The following is a 20,743-nucleotide window of genomic DNA, read 5'->3' as shown; positions in this document are numbered from 1 at the left end:
CTTGAATGATTTTTCTGTTTTGTTTTTTTTTGGTTTGTTTGTTTTCCAGTATCTGGTTTTGGAATGCAATTATGTCTGATCTTTCACTGTCATTTTCTGACTTCTAGCTTTAATTTTCACCTCAATATTATTTAAATAGACTAAAATTTCTAATTCTGCTGATTTCGAGGGAGGAAATATAAATCTTTAAAGGTCCCTGAAACCAAACTTAATTTAACCCAGTAAGAATTTGAATTATTTGTTCTACTTGGGTGGTTTAATTTAATCTGAATATGAAGAAAAGGAATTTGATTTTCTAAAGATGCAAGGTGTTTCTGTTCAGCAGGGTTAATATTTCTAACTATAGTGTTTGTAGCTGGCCCCATTTATTTGGTTTGGTTTGGTTTGGTTTGGTTTGGTTCAAGTTAGAAGGACAGAAACTAAGTGGGGCTAACCACTTCAGGTGCCGCGTGTGATAGGAGAGATGTGTTCCTACACACAGAAGTTACCACAGGGGTCAGGTTACTTTCTTCAAAGAGCAGACCTCAGTACCGTGTCCTCACTGTGGAAACAAGCCAAACCAAATGAACTCTGGAAAACCTAAAATGAATGTATATTTTACTGTGTAAAGTACTGTGGTCCAGATGGTAATAACAATCTGATCCTTACTTTCTCTTCATTGTATTTATGCTGAATAATCCTTTTGCATTTTCAGGATTTATGCCTGTAAGAAACTTTTATTTGACTCTGTAAAATAAGTGTAAAGAATTATATGTACATTTCTTGATTTTGTGATTAAATATTAAAAAGGTTGAGCAAGTTGTTGGAAATTCAATGATACTGCATCTATTTAGAGCTTCCTGACTTAAAACAACTGCTTTCTTCAGAAGGGCTATTATTCCCTAGTTATAGGAATGGGAGTGTCACCAAAACAAAGAAAATAAGCATTTATTCCCTTGACCATCTCTTATCCTAAAGTATTTAACGTTTTAAAAAATATTACATGGAAAATATGGTAATTCCAGGCACAATACAATCTGGAAGTTACCAGAGAAGCCGTGAGCTGCTAGTTCTCTTTGAGGACTGGAATGTAGTGACCCTCCAGTGCCTTACCCAGCTCTCCACGTCACCGGGGACGTCTCCCTGGCTTGGGATGAGGCGTCCCCAGATTCGGAGAGACGCCTCCTTTGTACTGCTTGGAGCAGACCACTGTGGGTCCTCAGCGGTGATGGTCTTGAGGAGTTCGCTTTACTGTTCTCAGGAAAACAAGCACCCTGCACACACACACCCCCGCCGCACCCCTCGGGTTGCGCTGTAGGGACTGGGACGCCCGAGTCCCGGGGCATTTCGGGTCCCACAAAAAGCCCCAAGAAGCAACCATGTAGACTGATGGGGTGGGAAGGATACGAAGGGGGAGGGGACAGTGAATTTGGTCCTCGAGCCCCGAAAGGCGCCGGGGGATATCTGCTCCTCGTGGGATTAGGAAGTCTCCGTGAAGCTTTGAGAAGCAGTGACACTACCATCTTTTGAAGGATTCTGGAAGTGGTAGATAAGAGACCTCGGAGGGGTGGGGATGTCGAGATTCTCGACCCCGGCCATCAGGGCTTGCGATGCCAAGGTAGGCATCGAAGACCGCAGTTTCCCTGAAACAGAAGCAGAGCAAAGGGGAGAACCCCCAGCCCTTTAGGCTTGGAGTGCCGGGAAGGGAAGGAGCACCTGGAAGTTCGAGGGTGGGGATCCCAGAGAGAGCCCGCATTAGCTCCGTGCGCTCGGTCAGTCCACCCGCCGAGCTCCTGCTGGGAGCCGGGAGGTTCTTGGCGCGAAACCGCAGGCCCCGCCCGAGGATCTGCGCGGGGCACGGCCCCCGGCTTAGCCGTAGCGCCGCAGCGGCTGCCACTCCCCACTCCAACCCCTCGGAGAGCGCGCCGCTGCCCACCGCCTCCAATCATTAGTCTGCGTGGAGCGCTTTAAATATGCAGAGGCGGGTCACGTCGTGTGAATCGGTATCAATCCGTAGGGAGGGAGCCAATATCTATATAAATGTGGCCTGGGTGGACCGAGAAGGGTTAAAAGGCTGGAGAAGAGAGAGGTGGGCGGGGGTCTACAGTCCGGGTGAGCGCAGCCCTGGTTGGTAACACCGGTGAGTTGCTCCTCTCTTTGCCCTCCTTCGCTGCTTCTATCGAAGGAGTGCTGACCAGGGGAGGTGGGAGGTGCTCGGCTCGAGCGGTCCCGAGGCAGCCGGCGCCCGCGCGAGGGGGTTGCGTTTTGGCCCGGGAGCCGTCGGACTCCGGGAAAAGTCTTGAGCGCGCGGGTCTCGATGAAGGCATGTTCCCTAAGAGCGCGTGGTCACTGCTGCCTTCCGCTGCCCGTCTGCTTTTAGAGCGAAGTCCTTGTCCGAGGTTGTAAATCTCGGTTTTGGTCCCCAAGCCTCAGGCCCTTTCCGGACAGAACAGGTGAACACTGCGCGCTGCCGGCGCCGCAGCTCCTGCGCCTCCTGCGCTCGGAGCGGCCTGGTCCCGGCAGGCTTGCCATGTTCCCCTGGGGGCTGAGCTGCCTGTCGGTGCTGGGGGCGGCGGGCACCGCTCTCCTGTGCGCGGGCCTGCTGCTCAGCCTGGCCCAGCACCTCTGGACCCTCCGCTGGACGCTGAGCCGGGACCGAGCCTCTGCCCTGCCCCTGCCCAAAGGTTCCATGGGCTGGCCCTTCTTCGGGGAAACGCTGCATTGGTTAGTTCAGGTGAGCAGTCCGTCGTTTCCGCACCCCAATATGGCCCCTTCTTCCCTATCCCCCACTGGTTCTCAGTGTTCCCAGGGTTCGTAGCCAGCCTCTTCCTGTCGCCCAGGGCCCCAGGGAGCATACACGGCCCTGACCTTTGCCCAGCTGCTCCCTCGAAGGGACCGTATGTCACTGGCGTTCTCTCCAACGCAACTTAAGTCCCGACAAAACGCGGGGGTGAACAGAGGGGTTCCAGGACCCTATGTCCTGCCACCATAGAATCAGGAGTCAGGGGCGAGTCTCAGCAGCGAGCTCTTTGGCTCTCGTGTCCCCATTCTGAGCCTCAGTTTCCTCATCTCACCAATGGGAACAGGAGCATGTACATTCCCGTAGGGTAGTCGTGAGGCCCATTTGAGACTGTTTTGTAAAGAGTAAGGCGCCAGCCTAGAGCAGGAGGTTTTTATCAAGCGGCAGTTGGGAGGCCTGGGCTAGATCCCCAGCCGAGGCCCAGCGACCCCATCCCTCTTCGCTCCTGGCTCGCAGGGCTCGCGCTTCCACAGCTCCCGCCGGGAGCGCTACGGGACAGTGTTCAAGACGCACCTGCTGGGCAGGCCGGTGATCCGCGTGAGCGGCGCCGAGAACGTGCGCACAATCTTGCTGGGCGAGCACCGCCTTGTGCGCAGCCAGTGGCCGCAGAGCGCGCACATCCTACTGGGCTCGCACACACTGCTCGGCGCGGTTGGCGAGCCGCACCGGCAGCGGCGCAAGGTGAGCCTAAAACAGAAGGTGCCGTCGGGACGTCAGACCCGCGGTTCCAGAGAACCTGCTGTGGGCCAGGCCGGGGCGAGGTGTTAGGGGTACACTGTGAACCTGGCCAGGGCCCCTGACTAACAAGTGGGTGCCATTGGGCCAGTCCCTTACCTTCTCCGGCTTTGGTTTATAAGGCCAGAACTGGGACTTAAAGGTCCTTTCATCTTCGATCTTCTGCGATTCTGATACCAGAAGCGCTGGAAATTCAAACTTAGAGAGGGTTAGCGACGACTTCCTGGAGGAGGTGGCCCCTGTAGCCTGGATGGACGGGAGGGACTGTGTACATCAGAGAAGAACTAGAGGGAATGGCGAGAGCAAAACCCAACACATTTGGGTCCGGGTCTCTTAGAAGAGGAGAAGGGGGCCGAAATTGGCCTTTTGGTTCCTATGGAGTCGCGGAGCAGAGGGAGCCGGACGGCTGCCAGGGCTGACCCCGCGCGCTCCCCACAGATCCTGGCGCGAGTGTTTAACCGCGCGGCGCTGGAGCGCTACGTGCCTCGCCTGCAGGGGGCGCTGCGGCATGAGGTGCGCTCCTGGTGCGCGACCCGCGGGCCGGTCGCTGTCTATGAGGCCGCCAAAGCGCTCACCTTTCGCATGGCTGCGCTCATCCTACTGGGGCTGCGGCTAGACGAGGCGCAGTGCTCGGAGCTGGCCCGGACCTTCGAGCAGTTCGTGGAGAACCTCTTCTCGCTGCCGCTAGATGTGCCCTTCAGTGGCCTGCGCAAGGTACTGCCGCCCCTCCCCAAACCTTCCCTTGGGGCTCCCTCGGTGCGCCACAGGCATCACCTCTGCTGGGAGATGGAGGCTCTGCACAGTGTGGGGAGGCGGCGTGGTGTGGCGCTGGGCGCCGGGGCTTGCCTCTGTCCTGACTCGCTGTGTGACCCGCGGCGGGCCACCCACCCTCTCTGGGTCACGCCTGAGGGACGAGCTCCAGCCCCAGCAGCCGCCGGCTTCCCGACGTTGGGTCTCGGTGGCGGTGGCGGGCGCCCAGCCAGTCGTCCCAGCCCCTCCCCAGAGCGGCGCCTCCTGGCCTGGCCTCCAGTGCCTCTTTGGAAGCCCCGTGGCTGCGGAATGGATGGGAGCACTAGGGCCGCAGACACGCCCCCGACCCAGCCCGGCGCCAGCTGGAGAGGGGTGGGTGCCGGCTCCCCGGCCCGCGGCCCCAGGCCCGTTAGTTTCCGGATCAGAGAACCATGGCCTCTTCAAACTTCAGAGCGATGGGCTGGGCCCAGAGAGCAACCGAACTGGGGCTTATTGTGCTGATGCCCTGGTTTTCAGTCACCTGAATAAAAATAATAGTTATGTATAAACGTACATGCTATATGGGCTGATTGCCTTGGGTACATTTTCTGATTTAATCCTCTCAGTCTGCAAAGTATTATTATTCTCATTTTACTGATGAAGAAACTGAAGCTCAGAGGCGTTAAATGACTTACCCAAGATCACACAGCTAGTAGGGAGGGGGGCAGGATTTGAACCCCATCTCCCCTGACTAAAAAGCCCAAGTGCCCAAAATGCTTCCCCAGGCAGATGCTTTCGCTGTGCTTGCTCCCTGAACTCTGGAGGGCCACCCCAGCCCTCTTGCCTACCCCTTTACAAAGGCTAACGTTTAGACTTCCAATAGTGTCCTTTAAGCCAGAGCTTTCCTGAGCGCATCAAGGTGTCCCTTCCTCTCTGCACTGGTGCCCACTGCCCATGCCTGAGCCTTGTGCAGGGAAATGACAATGGACTGACTCCCTGGCAGGATTCTGTGCCAGACATGGACACTTGACAGCTGTGTGACTCTGGATAATGGCTTGACCTCTCTGAGCCTCAGCATCCTCCCGTCAGGAGGACAGTAACTGTTTGCCTTGCCCCAAAGTGGGCTTGTGATCAAGAGAGAATGGTGTGTGGGGGTAATGGACAAATTCCTAAGCATTTATTGAGCCCCTTCTATGTGCCAGGCATGGAGCTAAGCTGGGAAACTTTTAACACCAGGCTCTCAGCAGAGCCAGACCAGCACTGGGAAGATTTTGTGGGTAGGTGTCCAGGGCTGGTCCCCTCAGCCTTCCTGCCCCACCTCCCTTCTCTCCCCGCACATCAGGGCATCCGGGCACGGGACCAGCTGCATCGGCACCTGGAGGAGGCCATTGCAGAGAAGCTTCATGAAGACAAGGCTGCTGCGGAGCCAGGCGATGCCCTCGACGGGATCATACACAGCACTAGGGAGCTGGGCCATGAGCTCTCAGTGCAGGAGCTGAAGGTAGGTGGCGGGAGATTTCTCCTCCCCTCTTTTGCATTTCTAGCAGGTCTCTACACACATGCTGTATCCCTGGAGCAACGGAGCTACATCCTGTATGGGCCCACTTTGAGCCACAGGCACTCCTCAGGGTGAGGGGAAGGAGGAGACCTGGGTTCCAATTATCGCTCAGCTGCACCCACTATCTCTGTGGCCTTGGGCCAGTCACCATCCCTCTCAGAGGAGAGTCGATGGCATGAATCCTAGGCCCTCCCTTACCGGTTCTGGCAGCAAACAGCTCTCCCCCTCCCCCACTTCTCTGTCACTCCATGCCTTTGCCTCTGCTGTCCCCCTGCCCATGAAGCTCTCTTCACCCCTTTTCTCTACAAACCCTAAGGGTTCAAGGTTAAATTCCACGGTCTCCTTGAAGCTCTCCTCTTCCTCCCCAAATCTACACTTCCATGAGCCACCTTGGCACCTGGCACCTCTCTACCTGTCTGTTTTGCCACTGCAGAATCTCCTGGAGAATTAGAACCCCTCCCCATGTATCCATAGTGCACATACAATGGAGGTAAGGAGGGAAGCTTTGGAGTGGTCCCTGGACCCACCTGCTCGAGAACCCAAAAAGGAGTGGAGAGGTTGGGGGGCAGGGAAGTTAGAAATGGGAACACCTCAAGCCTTCCATAAGCAACTCCCATCCTTTCTCTGGGCCTCAATTTCCCACTTTCCACTAGCCAGCCACTGAAGGGTGGGGCTCACTCAGCCTGAGTTTCTTCTCCGAGAACGGGACTAATAATCTCTTTCCTGACTCTTGGGTGGCTGTGAAGTCTGGAAGAGTCAAGGGGGTTAGAAGTAGATGAGCGGGGGGGCTCCTGAGTCATGGGGGAGCCGGTGGACAGGAGCAGTTCTGGGCTGGGAAGGGGAGTGGTATGCAAAGAAGTGGATGGTCCCTCTGCCTTGGCAGGGCTGGGGAGCTGGTGACAACACCCTCCAGGTTCTCAGGAAGGGACCCACTGGCCAGAAATCTTCAGTTCTGGCTGGCCAGGGAGGACCTTGGAGCCCCGAGGTCTCTGTCCCAGCTCCCCATCTTGTCCAGGGCAGGCAGTTAGCCTTGGATCAGGTCATTCATTCCACACATATTATTATCTACCTATTCAGTGCCAGGCTCCATGCTGGGACTGGGGATACAGCAGTGAGCAAACTATAGCCCTTGCCCTCGAGGTGCAAGAGGGGAGGGGTACACATTCATCCTATAATATCAATCCGTGTGTAAACACAAACTGGGCACTGCAAGGAAGGAAGAGAGCACACGGGGAGTTGGGAGGGCAGAGGCAGGCAGTGAGGGCTGGGGCCTGGACGCTGAAGCCACCAGGCCCCTCCGTCCTTCCGGCAGTGCACACCAGGAAGAGGTTTAGTCACTGGGACCACCGCTAAGCAGGAGGAGGAGCACGATGCTTGCTTTGGTGGGAGGCTGGCGCTGCTGCTGCAGGTGCCTTGGTCAGTTCCACTGCGGTTACTGTCAGGACGCCCAGCTGGGGTTGTCGGCAGCACTGCAGGCAGCGCGCTGCATGGTTAAGAGCGCTGGAGTCCCAGCTCGGCTACTGGGACTGGTGACGGCAGGGACCTCGAGCACCTCTCAGAGCCTCAGTAAAACGGGCACTGTGCCGCACAGGATCGGGGTGAGTATCTAATGAGTTAATACACGTAAAGCACTAAGAACAGTACACAAAAACAGTTCCTGGCATTATCTTTGGGAACCTCCCACGGCAAGTGGATAGATCCTCCTCTTGCTCGTTGCTATCTGTGACTTCCCCAAGTGTCAGACTTGGGATTCAATCGACTCCAGGACTGCACAGGTAGCCGCGCCACGGGAGCACCGGGCGCTCTGGCCTGTGCGCAACGGCAAATGTGGGGCCCCTGCGCCTCCGTTAGGGGGCCGAGGCCGAGGCCCAGCTAATGGAGACTCAGCGCTCCCGGGCTGTCTTGCAGGAGTCAGCTGTGGAGCTCCTCTTCGCCGCCTTCTTCACCACGGCCAGTGCCAGCACGTCCCTCGTCCTGCTACTCCTGCAGCACCCGGGGGCCATCGCCAAGATCCAGCAGGAGCTGGCGGCGCAGGGGCTGGGGCGCTCGTGCGGCTGCGTGCCGGCGGCCTCAGGGGGCGGCGCTGGGCCCCCGGCCAACTGCGGCTGCGAGCCCGACCTCAGCCTGGCGGCGCTCGGCCGCCTGCGCTACGTCGGCTGCGTGGTCAAGGAGGTGCTGCGCCTCCTGCCGCCCGTGTCTGGGGGCTACCGGACAGCCCTGCGCACCTTCGAGCTCGACGTAAGTGCGCCGTGCCGCCCGCCCGCCCCGCCCCTGCCGCCGGCCGCGGGGAGGTGGGGTAGGGGTTAGGACCGAGCTGTCTACTCTTCCCCTCTCCCGGCCTCCGCTTTCCCTCCTGGAAAATGGGCTGAATCCTCTTCCATTTCCCGGGAACCACGGTTGAGGGAGCAAAGCAAGGTTAGGGACCCCGTACACTTCAGCTTTTGGCAGTGGTCCGGGTGAGTCAATTAGAGCCGAGTTTTAGAATAAAAACATCCTTTTCTCCGCCCAGCGCTCCCCTTTCAGCCAGTGAGGCTGGGTGGGGCACAAAGAGAGACCCCCCCCCACTATGTCCCGTACCCCATCTCTCTGGCTCCCTCACAAGAAAAAGGGATTAATCATTGTTACTAGTCCAGGCCTCTGGCTGAGGCCGGATTCCAGGGAAGCGGGGTAATTAAAGTATGGGGTATGATCAGGGTGGCATGAGCTGGGCAAGAAAGTTAAGGTCTAGGACTGGCTCCACTCTCTATGACCCTGGGCAATTCCCTTCTCACTCTGGGCCTCAGTTTACTCTCTGGAAGGAAGCTGCCTTGGTCCCTTCTAGCTTTGACTCCACGTGGGGTCGGGCTGTGCTTCGGAGTGGCAGCATCGGGGGAGGGGAGCCCTAGCGCCGCTAAACTGAAGGTGTTTGCCTGAATGGCTGTCCCTGCATCCCCCCTACCACCAGCCCAGTCTCTGGGCGGCTCCAGGCAGAGTGGGCAACTCCTTCCCTGACCCTTACTTTAAACTAAACAGCAAGTGTCCCTAGTGCATTGCATACCAGGATTTGAGGACCCCTAAGGGAATGGGATTGTGCCCCTGAGGTGCTGTCATGGAAAGAAAGGGGGCCAGAGCCAGCAACTTAATCACAAACTGGTGTGAAGAAGAGAGTGATCTCCAGCTGAATGACACCAAAACATTTTGGGAGCTGGCATTTGAACTGGAACAGTGACGGGTTAGGATGGGGACAGCACATCACTGAGAGGGGATGGCCCAGACAAAGGTAGGTGGATTAGTGAGGGGTTTAGAAGTGTCTTGGATGCAGAATCTTGGAATTCAGACGTCGTGCAGGCGCTGGGGTGCAAGACCTTAGAGAAACCGCAGGAGAAGGGCACTGGACCACCAGGGTGAATAGAGGCAGGGATCTTAGCCATCCTCCAGGTTCCAGATGGGAAAACAGGCCTAGAGAGGAGAGGGAGAGCGCCTTGGTGATTCCAAGATCTGTTTGCCTGTGAGAGCCTCCTAAAGCTGTTCAGGCAAGGGAAGCAGGATGGTCAGGGCTGGAAGACATCACAAAAGTGGAATAGCTGAAAAAGTTGGAGGTGAGCAAAGGGAACATGAAAGCTGCCTTCCAACAATTTAATTCTCATGTGCACCTTCTTAGAGTGTGGCTGCCTGATCTGAACATTACTGTACAGCTGATGGGTGGCGAGGACAGAGAGGCAGTTTTCAGTCCAGTCCCAAGAGGAGCTGTAAAATTGAGGTGACCATAGAGGAGCTGTCGTTTGCATTGTTCCGACCCAGGCAACTGGTGGGTGCAGGACTAGAGTTTAGGTCTCCCGATCTAACGTGAGAACAAAAAAGACAAAAACAAATCATAGACCACATTTACTGACCACTAATATATATGGCCAGACCCGTTATTTGAATGCTCACAACAAGATGGGCATTTTTGTTCTCACTTTATCAGTTAAGAAACTGAGGCTCAGAGATTGAGCATGTAGCCCATCGTCACACAGCTCGCCAGGGAAGGAGCTGATATGGGTATGCAGAGCGGTAGCTTCCGGGTTAGACGCGCCTCCCTGCTTGTTTTCGGAAGCCTGTTTGATATACCCCGGGTGGAGGATCGGTTCGGGCTGGGTTTCCGGGTGCCTCGTGGTCAGGCGGGTCTCCTCACCTCCCCGCAGGGCTACCAAATCCCCAAGGGCTGGAACGTGATGTACAGCATCCGGGACACGCACGAGACGGCCGCGGTGTACCGCAGCCCGCCTGAGGGCTTCGACCCAGAGCGCTTCTGCACTGAGAGCGAGGATGTGCGGGGCGCCGCCGGCCGCTTCCATTATATCCCGTTCGGCGGCGGTGCGCGCAGCTGTCTCGGCCAGGAGCTGGCGCAGACCGTGCTCCAGCTGCTTGCGGTGGAGCTGGTGCGCACGGCGCGCTGGGAGCTGGCCACGCCTGCCTTCCCCGCCATGCAGACCGTGCCCATCGTGCACCCGGTGGACGGTCTGCGGCTCTTTTTCCACCCGCTTGGGCCTTCGGCTGCGCAGGATGGGCGACGCCTCTGAGCCGCTGCGCCGCGGAACCTGACTTGGCCAGTGGCAGCGGAGCACTTGCGGAGCCGCCCATCTGCCGTTCCCCAGTACCGGGTCGGGCGCGCTCTCTAGTTCACCAGACGGTTACCGAATGCGGCTCTGTGCCGGACTCTGCGGGAGGAGACGCGTGAGCCACCGCCACCGCACTGGAGAAGTGCCCTGGCCAGTGGGAAGGTGCCTCCTGCACTCCGCACGCACCCTGAGGAAGGAAAGGTGGTGGGCCAAGTCTCTTAAGCCCTTCCCAGGATTTCGAAGCAGGGATGGAGGGAAGCCAAGCCCGGGAGGAGGCATGGATCGCAGGGCCGTGGGGAGGCTTGCTAGGAGAGGATTGGGCCGTAGAACGATGCGGGACCTGCAAGGGTCGCGAGGAAGAGGGGACGCCGGGAGCGCATCTCTGGCCTGGCTTTGGGCCATAGGAAGACACCGAGAAGGCGCCCAACGGAAGGCCTTCAGGCAGCTGGCCTCCGCTAGGTGCGACCTCGCCACTCTGCAGGTCTCGGCAGAAACCCAGAACGGTGGGCGCTTCCAGGGCTCCAAACAGGCTCAACACTGCCGGATTCTGCTGGCGATTTCTTAAAAGAAAAATTCCTAGTTCAAGAACGCGTTTAATCTTTCCATTTATACAAGGGAGAATAGGCAAACGAGAGGACTCTTTAAGGCTGGATTATTTTCATGGGAGATTGAGACATAGAGACGTTCGAGGTATTTGTACCCAAAACAGAAAGGCCAAGAAATAGTTTCCTGGCAGTAGTTGGGTGAGGAGGCTACAGCTTAGCTGGGCAGCTGCTCCCTGGTGGGAAAGTGTGGGATGAGGGGTGAGGGAGACTCAGGAAAGACCCCCTCCCCTTCCCCCGGAAGGACCTACCCTGCATATATCCAGAGAGAGACTAGGAACTGGGGCAGCCTGGGGTCCAGGCTGCTGGAACTTCTCTCTTGAGCATAGCTCCAGGGAGCTGGGCTGTGAATTATCTCCAAGATAGTTGGCTGCAGGGACATTCTGGTTTACTGCTTCAACCACCTTTATTACAGGGGAGAAACTGAGGCGAGAGACTGGACCACTCAGCCAGTGCTCTCTTCCACCCCATCACTTACTCCCTGCTCCAGCTCCCAGGCCTGTGGCTGCTGCGAAGCTCTTGGCCTTTTATCCTTTCAACGTGATCCCTAGGTTGGCCTAAGGACTCTCTGGACCTTTCCAACACAGAAGTTCCCAACAGTGTTTAAATCTAAACCAAGAGCCTCCAGCGTCATTATTCCTAACAGCTCACTGTAACCTGTCACCCACCTTCGGACAGGCTGGGGGCAGTTGGACATGATGGGTGAGTCAGGGGAGTTGCCGCCAAGGCCTGAGCTGACCCCTTAGTGAACCAGAAGAAAGCTGGTGCCCTCCTGACCTTACGCTTAAGGTGGATCCTGGGGCCAGAAGGAAAGGGGGAAGCAGCAGACACAGGCAGGGTCGGTAGCTCAAGAGTGCAGCGGGCCCTTCCGAGCTCGGTTGACACTGCCATAACCCCCTCCAGGGCAATTCATCACCCACTGCTGACCACAGGCCCTGGCGCCAGGCCATGGGATCTGCAGGCAGGTGACAGAGCCACAGAGCCGGCAAGAAGTGGCGGATCTGGGGGCCTGCCCTCAGGGCGCTCCTGAGGCTGCAGAGACAACATCTCGGCCTGAGAAACTCCGCTAGGCTGAGGTGGTGGGAGGACCAGGGCTTGGGGCTGATACTGATCTGGGGAGAGAGATTGGGGGAGGGGGCTCTCAGAAGCCCAGACTTAGCTGGTTCCAAGAGACCTGGTTTACCTGCTGGTGGTCTGCACTAACTATAAGTCCCTGTAGGGGCAGCTTCAATTTTACTCTAATTTCCCATTGACACTTCATTCTCAGTAATTTCCAAGAAAATCTGAGCTCTTGCCTTAGTAGCTCTTGATTCTCTGAGGAAGGAGCAGATGTGGTTCTTGCCCTCCTGGACTTGGCGTGCTCACCAAGGAGGTAGACAGTAAATAAACTCACAGACAAGAGCAAGAACATGTCTGATGATGATAGTGCTGTGGAGAAAATAAAACAGGCCTGCAATGCAGAGTGCCGGGCAGGCCGGGGCCTGGGAAGACTTCCCTGGGGTGACATTCGACTTTGGAAGGAACCAGCAAGCGGTGAGCTGGGAAAGAGGCACCCCAAGCAGAGGGAACAGCAGGTATAGAACCCTGGGATGGGGATGAGTGCTCAAGACAAGGGAAGAAGGGGTTGAAAGAAAGGTGGAGGACGGGTGCTTCAGCTGCCTGGGCTCCCCTGACCCCAGTCAGGAACTCACTCCCCACCCCCCAACCCTTAGCAACAGGCTGTTTTGCAGACATCTTGGAAACATTTTATTTTCCAGTGAACCAACCCCTCTCCCCACCTACTGCCATGCACGAAAGCTTGGCAAGTTATCTAGATCAAAGTTCTTATTGGGCTGGTAATTTATGGGCCCCTTCCCCTCTTCAAGATGTTCTTTAATGATCCCCACTATCCCATTTAATCCTTTCCTGCCGGTCGCCCTCACGGGTCTCGATGGGCAGGTAGATTAAAACATTTTTCCCCCTTGTGGCAATTTCCAGCGCGCAGGCCCCGCTCATCTTGTGACCCGGCGCGCGCTGAACTTGGCGAGATGGCCCTGCAGAGTTCACTCGGATGTCACGGTCCGGCCTGCAGGGGTCACAGGCGGGTCAGGCCGGAGGATTGGGTCTGGGCCCCAGGTCACGCCCCCCGCTCGCCAGCTTTGCTCACCGGCCGGAGGCACTGTCCAGAAAGGGGCGGGCCCGGGATTTCTGAGAATTCCCTCCAGCGCGTCTCGACCCGGTTCCAACCGGTGCCCCCGAAGTCGTCTGTCACTGTTTACAGTTGTGAAATCGTTAGAAGAAATAACAGTGGGAGAGACCCTTCCCTAGAGCCTCTGAAACGCCAAGTAGGTTTATGGAGAAACGCCGACTCTCCGAAACACATCCTGGGGCGACCCAGGCTTGGAGCGTTTCGGCGAGTGTGCGGTCCCTGCGACTCCGCAGACACTTCCCGACCCTCCGGGTTTGGGGACCACCGCGGGAGGGCTGCGTATTTAACAGCTGTCAGGATCAAAGTGTATTCCATCCCCAAGGGACGCTTTCCAATGAGTGAGGCGTGCTCCTGGGAGAACCGGGTCTTCAGTTTTAAACAAACGTATATCATTGCTTCGTTTTAGGCGCGACTGGAGGGTTCATCGCTCAAATCAAGGGGGCGTGTGGCCCTGACTGGTCCGAGGCAGTTCGGACCCAGTCCCACTGGCTCGACCAGGGGGGAAGCAGGGAGCGCACGTGCGCTTCCCGCAGTGTCCGAGCTCCAGGCATTGGCTGCAGGAGCAGCCGATTGTATAGCTGGGCGAAGGCCAGAAGACTCACTTCCCAGTACGGATTCCCTCAACACTCTTCTTATCAGCGGCCGGCAGAGGCCTGAGTTTAGGACCCAGAACCCCTCTCGCCTGGGTGGCTTTCTGCCCGGTGGGAGCTGGGAGAGCGGAGGATGGCTCCAGTGCCCGGAGCCCAGGTCACCTTGGTAACGTAGCCTCGTGTGCCTGGAGCTGGGAGGAGTATTTGCAACCAGAAGCCCCTTTTGGAAACTCACAACTTACCCGTGGTGTAGACGGGTCAGGAATGATCACCTCCATATTAAGGAGGAGGAAACAGGCGCAAGGATGTGCGGTGACTTGCCCAAGGTCATTCAAGTAGAGATGGAGCCGGGACTCAGATCCCAGACTCCGGGCTTTCCATCCATCCTCCATCTCGGTGTCCTTATCCTGCCAGGGCTAAGGACCCTCTTTCCCTCTGCCTAGCTGGAGCCGCTAACCCCAGGACCCTCGGAATCCGGCCGGCTGTGGCAGGATCGCAGAGCTCTGGTTGCCGCCGAGCCGCGGATGAATTGCCACCGCGGTCCACCACTGGGGGCCCAGAGTTAGGGCTCAGACTTGTGCAGGGCTCACCTGGAGTCCTGAGGATCTGGAGCCCCTCTTGTACCTTAAGTAGGGCTTTCCAAGACTTCATGAGTGTGGACCTCCTTGAGGGGTTTGGGGAGCTGGCAATCTATGGTCAGCCGGTCACGACTCCCCGCGACTCTCGTTCGGTCCTGGCCCTGGGCTCTTCTGCGGGATCTTTGGAAGAATCGGGAGGCCTGCGTTTTGCTCTGCATTCTGGACCTCAGTTTCCCCACCTGTGGGACGAGGAAGCTGGACGATCTCTGAACGCACTTCCCTTTGCTTCCCCAGCAGGTGGAAGGGGGCCCACACGGCGCCTGTAAACGGAAAGCCAGTGCAGGCAGCTCTGGTCTGGGACCAACCGTCGGACCCGGCGGAGGGATTCCAAAGAGACCGCCAGGAAGCCCAGGGCTTGGAGTTCCCGCTCCCCAGAGCCTGGGTCGGCCCCTGCCACCGTCCCAGAGCCCCCCACAACTTGTATGGGCGAAGCAGGCTGCTCCTAGCCCCGCACCCCAGGAGGCGCGCTCCGAGGGAAGCCGCCACCGCGCCGCCTCTGCCTCTGCGCGGAACAAACGGTTAAAGATTTTGGGCAGCGCCTCGAGGGGGGAGGAGCCAGGGGCCCAATCCGCAATTAAAGATGAACTTTGGGTGAACTAATTTGTCTAAGGTAACGTGGGCAGCAACCTGGGCCGCCTATAAAGCGGGCGCGCGGCAGGTTCGGAGCTCTGGCGACGGCGGCAGGTGGCGCGGGAGGTCGCGGCGCGCCATGGGGCTCCCAGCACTGCTGGCCAGTGCTCTCTGCACCTTCGTGCTACCGCTGCTGCTCTTCCTGGCAGCGATCAAGCTCTGGGACCTGTACTGCGTGAGCAGCCGGGACCGCAGCTGCGCCCTCCCGTTGCCCCCCGGAACTATGGGCTTCCCCTTCTTTGGGGAAACTTTGCAGATGGTGCTTCAGGTAAGGGAGATAGGGGCGGGACAGGACGATTCCCCGGAGCCCCGGAGCCCCAGAGCCCGACTCGGCTCCAGGCTTCCACTGAAGCCGGGGTAGGCGGCCCCGGGAGGGAGGTGACTGAGGCTAGGATCAGTACTAGCCGGAGGCTCGGCGCTCCCTGGCGCCCCCTCACTCCCGCCTCTCTCCTCCGCTTTCCTCTCGCAGCGAAGGAAGTTCCTGAAGATGAAGCGCAGGAAATACGGCTTCATCTACAAGACACATCTGTTCGGTCGGCCCACGGTGCGGGTGATGGGAGCGGACAACGTGCGGCGCATCTTGCTCGGGGAGCACCGGCTGGTGTCAGTCCACTGGCCCGCGTCTGTGCGCACCATCCTGGGCTCCGGCTGCCTCTCCAACCTGCACGACTCCTTGCACAAGCAGCGCAAGAAGGTGAGGGCGGGGTGGCGGCGCCTGGGCAGGAAGGGGGACCCGATTCGCGTGAGGGGTTCAGGCAAATAGGTGCTGGGCGAGCGCCAGCTGCATCAGGCGTCGGCTAGGGACCCTCTCAAACCCAGTGTAACTTTCCCAGCCGGGAAGTGCCTTGGGTCTGGTGGGGTTGTGGGTGTCCGGAAGGGGGCCCTGGAAGGCGAGAGGGGCGGGTGGGGCCCGGTTTTCACACTCTTCCCTCCTCGGAGCTCAGGTGATTATGCGGGCCTTCAGCCGCGAGGCGCTCCAGTGCTACGTGCCAGTGATCGCCGAGGAAGTGGGCAATTGCCTGGAGCAGTGGCTGAGCTGCGGCGAGCGCGGCCTCCTAGTCTACCCGCAGGTGAAGCGCCTTATGTTCCGCATCGCTATGCGCATCCTGATGGGCTGCGAGTCCCGGCTGGCGAGCGGCGGGGAAGCAGAGCAGCAGCTGGTAGAGGCCTTCGAGGAAATGACCCGCAATCTCTTCTCGTTGCCCATAGACGTGCCCTTCAGCGGGCTGTACCGGGTAAGGGCGGCATGTAGGGTGCGGAGCTAGGGGCTCCCGGGGCGCTGGGTCCGGGCTTCTGCTCACCGCCGTGCGCTCTCTGCGCTCAGGGACTGAAGGCGCGGAACCTCATCCACGCGCGCATCGAGGAGAACATTCGCGCCAAGATCTGCGGGCTGCGGGCGGCCGAGGCGGACGGGGGCTACAAAGATGCGCTGCAGCTGTTGATCGAGCACTCGTGGGAGAGGGGAGAGAGGCTGGACATGCAGGTGAGTGGCAGCTTCAGGAGAGGCACGGCGGAGTTTGATCCCCTGGCTTTCCAAGCGCAGTTCCTGGGGTCCCCAAAGTGCCCGCCTGGGGCCCAGGTCCCCAGAGTGGGAAGCCCACCCAGACCCCAGGGATGGGACACAGAGGTTGAGACACCTGGTCCGCGGAGCTTCGGATAGGGGAGCGGCTTCGTCCCCTATCCCTTCCAGGTTTTAAAGGGAAAGTTGGAATTTGCAAGATGTAAATAAAGAATGTTGGGTGATTATAATACAACCAAGGCTTTAATTTAAGAGTTCCTGGGAGGGTGGGATCTTACTGGCCTTCCTGCTCTAGCTGAACTAAAGGGTCTTAGCATTTTGTTTAAATGGATTTTCTGTCAGCACACTTTCAGCCCTTCTCATCTTCCCTCCAGAACCCTCAGTTCTATTCTGAGTAGTCGCTCTGTAAAATTGCATGCAGACTTGTCAAAACGTTCGTCTTAATCCATTCTTAGGCACTAAAGCAGTCTTCAACTGAGCTCCTCTTTGGAGGACACGAAACCACGGCCAGTGCAGCTACATCTCTGATCACTTACCTGGGGCTCTACCCACATGTCCTCCAGAAAGTCCGAGCGGAGCTGAAGAGTAAGGTAGGGGAACTGAGGTGGGGGGGATTACCTTAAGAAACTCAGCTACTCTCTAGCCAGCTTCCCAAAAGGTAAGTGTGCTTTCCCAATAAAAAAGAAGGAATCTTGAGCTGTGATCCCACTCGGGCAGGGTTCAGCCTTGTACTTCTACCTCTTCTCCACGTTTTGCAGAACCTTGGAGATTTTCAGATAGGTTCCACTTTCTTGGATTTGTGTGTTCAAGGGCATGAATGGGGAACTCCTGGGGGACGGTGGTGGCAGCCAGGAGTGGTGGTGGTGATTGGGGGAGGGGAGAAACTTGGTGGTTCTAACTGGTGAGCAGCATTCTCTTGGAATTGTAAACAGATAGTGGACTTGGGCCCAGGGGTGGAGGCAAATGGTAACTAGCTGCTCCCTGTTTCCCCCTCACACTTTCCCATCATGAGGCCCTTTGGGTCCAGCCGCTACTTAAGCCCTGTTTACGTCTGCTGGGCTGATTTTATTGGAGCACAGAATAACCGTTCACCTCTGTGTGACTGTTTTGATAGGGTTTACTTTGCAAGGGCAATCAAGACAACAAGTTGGACATGGAAATTTTGGAACAGCTTAAATACACTGGGTGTGTTATTAAAGAGACCCTTCGACTGAATCCCCCAGTTCCAGGAGGGTTTCGGGTTGCCCTTAAGACTTTTGAATTAAATGTAAGTTAAAAGTTCTCTCCCTCCCACCCTTACCTTTTGTGGTGTAGTTTTAAATCTCCCTTTGTTTCTCTGTCCTTTGACTTAAATTTCTTAGGCTTTTGATAACATTGTCCTGCCTCTGAATGTCTGTCTATCTGTCTCTCTGTTTCTCTCTCCACCTCCCCCTCCTCCTTTCTTTCAGCTCATAACTCCTCCAAGGATATCAGTGATAGATTTTTTTCCTGTTGAAGGTTGAATTCCAGTTTGTCAGTCCTTTGGACTTCATAATCTTTTGCAGGGATACCAGATTCCCAAGGGCTGGAATGTTATCTACAGTATCTGTGATACTCACGATGTCGCGGATATCTTCACCAACAAGGAGGAATTCAATCCTGACCGCTTTCTGCTGCCTCACCCGGAGGATGCATCCAGGTTCAGCTTCATTCCATTTGGAGGAGGCCTTAGGAGCTGTGTAGGGAAAGAGTTCGCAAAAATTCTTCTCAAAATATTTACAGTGGAGCTGGCCAGGCATTGTGACTGGCAGCTTCTAAATGGACCTCCTACAATGAAAACGAGTCCCACCGTGTATCCTGTGGATGATCTCCCGGCAAGGTTCACCCGTTTCCAGGGGGAAATCTGATGGGCGGGAATGCCCAGACCTCAGACTTATTTGAAGAGTACATATGCGTTTTTACCTAGTGTCATGTTGATTTTATTATATTTAATTTCTAAATGTATATTATAATATTTATATGTCTCTTCTACAGTACCACAGTCTTTAAATATTAAAATAATGAACTGGATAGTTTACAAATAAAGTAAAATCTGAAGGTGCTTGTGTTGCGTTTAATATTCCTGTGGGGGGAAACTCACCGGTTTTATATTTGTATATTTAACCAGATTTCTAAATGTCTACATTCATGGCTTTATTTGTCATCTGTACATATCTATTTTCTGGGAGGAAGAAACTTTAGCTGTTTTTTCTCTTAACAGTTATTAGAAAGCATTTAGAAAGCATATATTATATGTGTGTGAGTTAGTCTAAAGGTAATTTTGTTAAGTTTTCGATGATAATTTAGATTCTCTATTTGGAAAATCTATCAAAGTTAATTAAGAATTTGGGGAGGGGTTTGCTTTACTTTAGGGAAAGCTGAATTTGAAAGGAGAACACTTTGAGAAGATCATCTAATATAACACCTTCAGCCATAAACAGTATGTTTAATAAACATAATAAATCTATGGTGTCGCACAGTGTCAGAACTGTTTTCTGAAATTAAAGTTTTAGGTAAGACAAAGTTATTGACTAAAATGAGACCCCAAATCACTGGCGTGTTTCCTTTACTCTGAAGTTGCATATGAAAACAGTATTGGAAAAGGCCAATCTCTGGTTTAGATAAGCGAGTCCAGGTTTTCTTTATTGAAAATAAGGCAGGAGGAGTAGATTTAACAAACTGACAGATAAAGTTTTTATCTATGCCAGGCAATAGGGTGTGAGCCTGACATGACTGATAAAATGGCCCAGTCATGACCCTGTGAACCTTGGCTAACCTCCGTGAAAGCGCAGTTTTGTCACATTTCTGACCCTGGCATAGCCATGTTCTGAACTGAAGGCCAGACTCTCAATCCAGAAAGGTTAGTCCAGTGACTTGCTTATGCAAGCACATTTTCAGTTTTGAAATGGCACAATCTGCTTACTGAACCTCTGATGGCTTGTAGGTTTTGGACTTTAAATTTTTCATTACAATTTTAGAATTTGGCAATACTGCAGAAAAACTAGGTGGTCTAAATAGGTGTTTGAAAAGGGTTCTGATGACAATGAGAATTACATGTTCTACCTGACTTTAGTTTTTTAGGTGGAACTTGGATTGTAACTTAAGGTTGGAATCCTCTGTTTTTTAAGGGGTGTTTACAGAATAATTTATAATACCTTATAATAACCTTATAAATGCCATTTTTTTAAAAATGAGAAATTACAGGCTTATTTTATTTTCAGCTAAAGCTTTAGTGTACTGTGGTGTACAAAGCTGGCCCTCCCCCCCCATAACATTCGCCCTGGATCATTCCAGTTAAGAGCACACTAACCTGAGGACATTATTTCGGATAATTTATACAAGGTCATTTTTTAAGGGTTTCAATACTTTTCTTTTTGCCAGAGGACAGTCAGTGTTTCAAAACCCTGTCTTCGGTGACACCGTGACCGCGTGTCTCTATGAGCATAGTGCAGAAAGAAATTTGAGCCATTTTAGCATATAATTTAATTTTTGAAATCCACCTATATTTTTTATCCAGAGAGCTCTGAGGAAGGTGCTTCTGGCTTGCATCTCCCAGGGCTACACTTAGCTTAATTAGACTCATCGATTACAGAGTAGTGCGGAATTTATCTCGAAAATACGTTAAAAACACAATCTTTGATAATGCGCTTAGTGCTGAGTAAAGGCAGTTTCAACGTGTGTTCGTGTGAGGCAAAATCGATGTTTGTGGCTGCCATGTCGACATTAGATGGGCCCTGGTCACAATGTCTGGGGCAAGCGTGTTTTACGGCCCAGCCTCCTCTGGGTCAGCGTTCACGCGTCACCCAGTGGAGAAGTGTTTCAGGAGGAGGCCACTCTTCCAGATTTAGATTTGGCCAACGTTGTGGAAGGACGGGAGACCACTATGAGAAAGGACTCTTTGGGGCTCCCAGGGGCCTGGCACTGTGATGGAGGGTGCTGTGCCCTCCTGGGCCTTGGGTAGACCTGCCAAGCGGGTCAAGTTGGTGGCCGCCGTCTCCCCTTCCACACGTACCCCTTGCCCTGGCTGCCTCCCATCCCCCCTTCTCTTCAGTCAGGGGTGTGGTGCCACCAAGGACAGACCATTGTCAGGACTGGCATATGAAGGCATCCAGTTTAGTCCATGAAGCATCAGCATTCAGAGGGATTGTAGTCTTCACCCAGCTTAGCCCTGGGAGGC

At 55.2% G+C, this 20,743-nt stretch overlaps 2 protein-coding genes across 2 annotated transcripts; both read left to right on the top strand.

Annotated features, from left to right (window-relative positions):
- Nucleotides 1–2,509: 2,509 nt before the first annotated feature.
- Nucleotides 2,510–10,342, top strand: LOC133094492 (cytochrome P450 26C1). The gene is made up of 6 exons (XM_061195090.1): nucleotides 2,510–2,713; nucleotides 3,236–3,460; nucleotides 3,953–4,228; nucleotides 5,586–5,744; nucleotides 7,710–8,039; nucleotides 9,965–10,342. Exons 1-6 carry the CDS (start codon nucleotides 2,510–2,512, stop codon nucleotides 10,340–10,342), a joined length of 1,572 nt encoding a protein of 523 aa, XP_061051073.1.
- A 4,766-nt stretch (nucleotides 10,343–15,108) lies between these two features.
- LOC133094486 (cytochrome P450 26A1) lies at nucleotides 15,109–18,470 on the top strand. Its single transcript, XM_061195079.1, has 7 exons — nucleotides 15,109–15,297; nucleotides 15,499–15,723; nucleotides 15,974–16,264; nucleotides 16,354–16,512; nucleotides 17,004–17,138; nucleotides 17,663–17,815; nucleotides 18,093–18,470. Exons 1-7 carry the CDS (start codon nucleotides 15,109–15,111, stop codon nucleotides 18,432–18,434), a joined length of 1,494 nt encoding a protein of 497 aa, XP_061051062.1. The 3' UTR covers nucleotides 18,435–18,470.
- The last annotated feature ends 2,273 nt before the right edge of the window (nucleotides 18,471–20,743 follow it).

Source organism: Eubalaena glacialis, chromosome 1 (genome assembly GCF_028564815.1).
Source record: "Eubalaena glacialis isolate mEubGla1 chromosome 1, mEubGla1.1.hap2.+ XY, whole genome shotgun sequence".
In the NCBI taxonomy this organism is placed as follows: Eukaryota; Metazoa; Chordata; class Mammalia; order Artiodactyla; family Balaenidae; genus Eubalaena; species Eubalaena glacialis.
This window is presented reverse-complemented; position numbering and strand designations above follow the sequence as displayed.

Coding starts and splice junctions, on each gene's coding strand:
- LOC133094492 (XM_061195090.1), top strand. CDS start 2,510: ATGTTCCCCTGGGGGCTGAGCTGCCTGTCGGTGCTGGGGGCGGCGGGC. Junction 2,714..3,235: donor CGCTGCATTGGTTAGTTCAG/GTGAGCAGTCCG, acceptor CCTGGCTCGCAG/GGCTCGCGCTTCCACAGCTC. Junction 5,745..7,709: donor TCTCAGTGCAGGAGCTGAAG/GTAGGTGGCGGG, acceptor GCTGTCTTGCAG/GAGTCAGCTGTGGAGCTCCT.
- LOC133094486 (XM_061195079.1), top strand. CDS start 15,109: ATGGGGCTCCCAGCACTGCTGGCCAGTGCTCTCTGCACCTTCGTGCTA. Junction 16,265..16,353: donor CCTTCAGCGGGCTGTACCGG/GTAAGGGCGGCA, acceptor CTCTGCGCTCAG/GGACTGAAGGCGCGGAACCT. Junction 17,139..17,662: donor GAGCGGAGCTGAAGAGTAAG/GTAGGGGAACTG, acceptor CTGTTTTGATAG/GGTTTACTTTGCAAGGGCAA.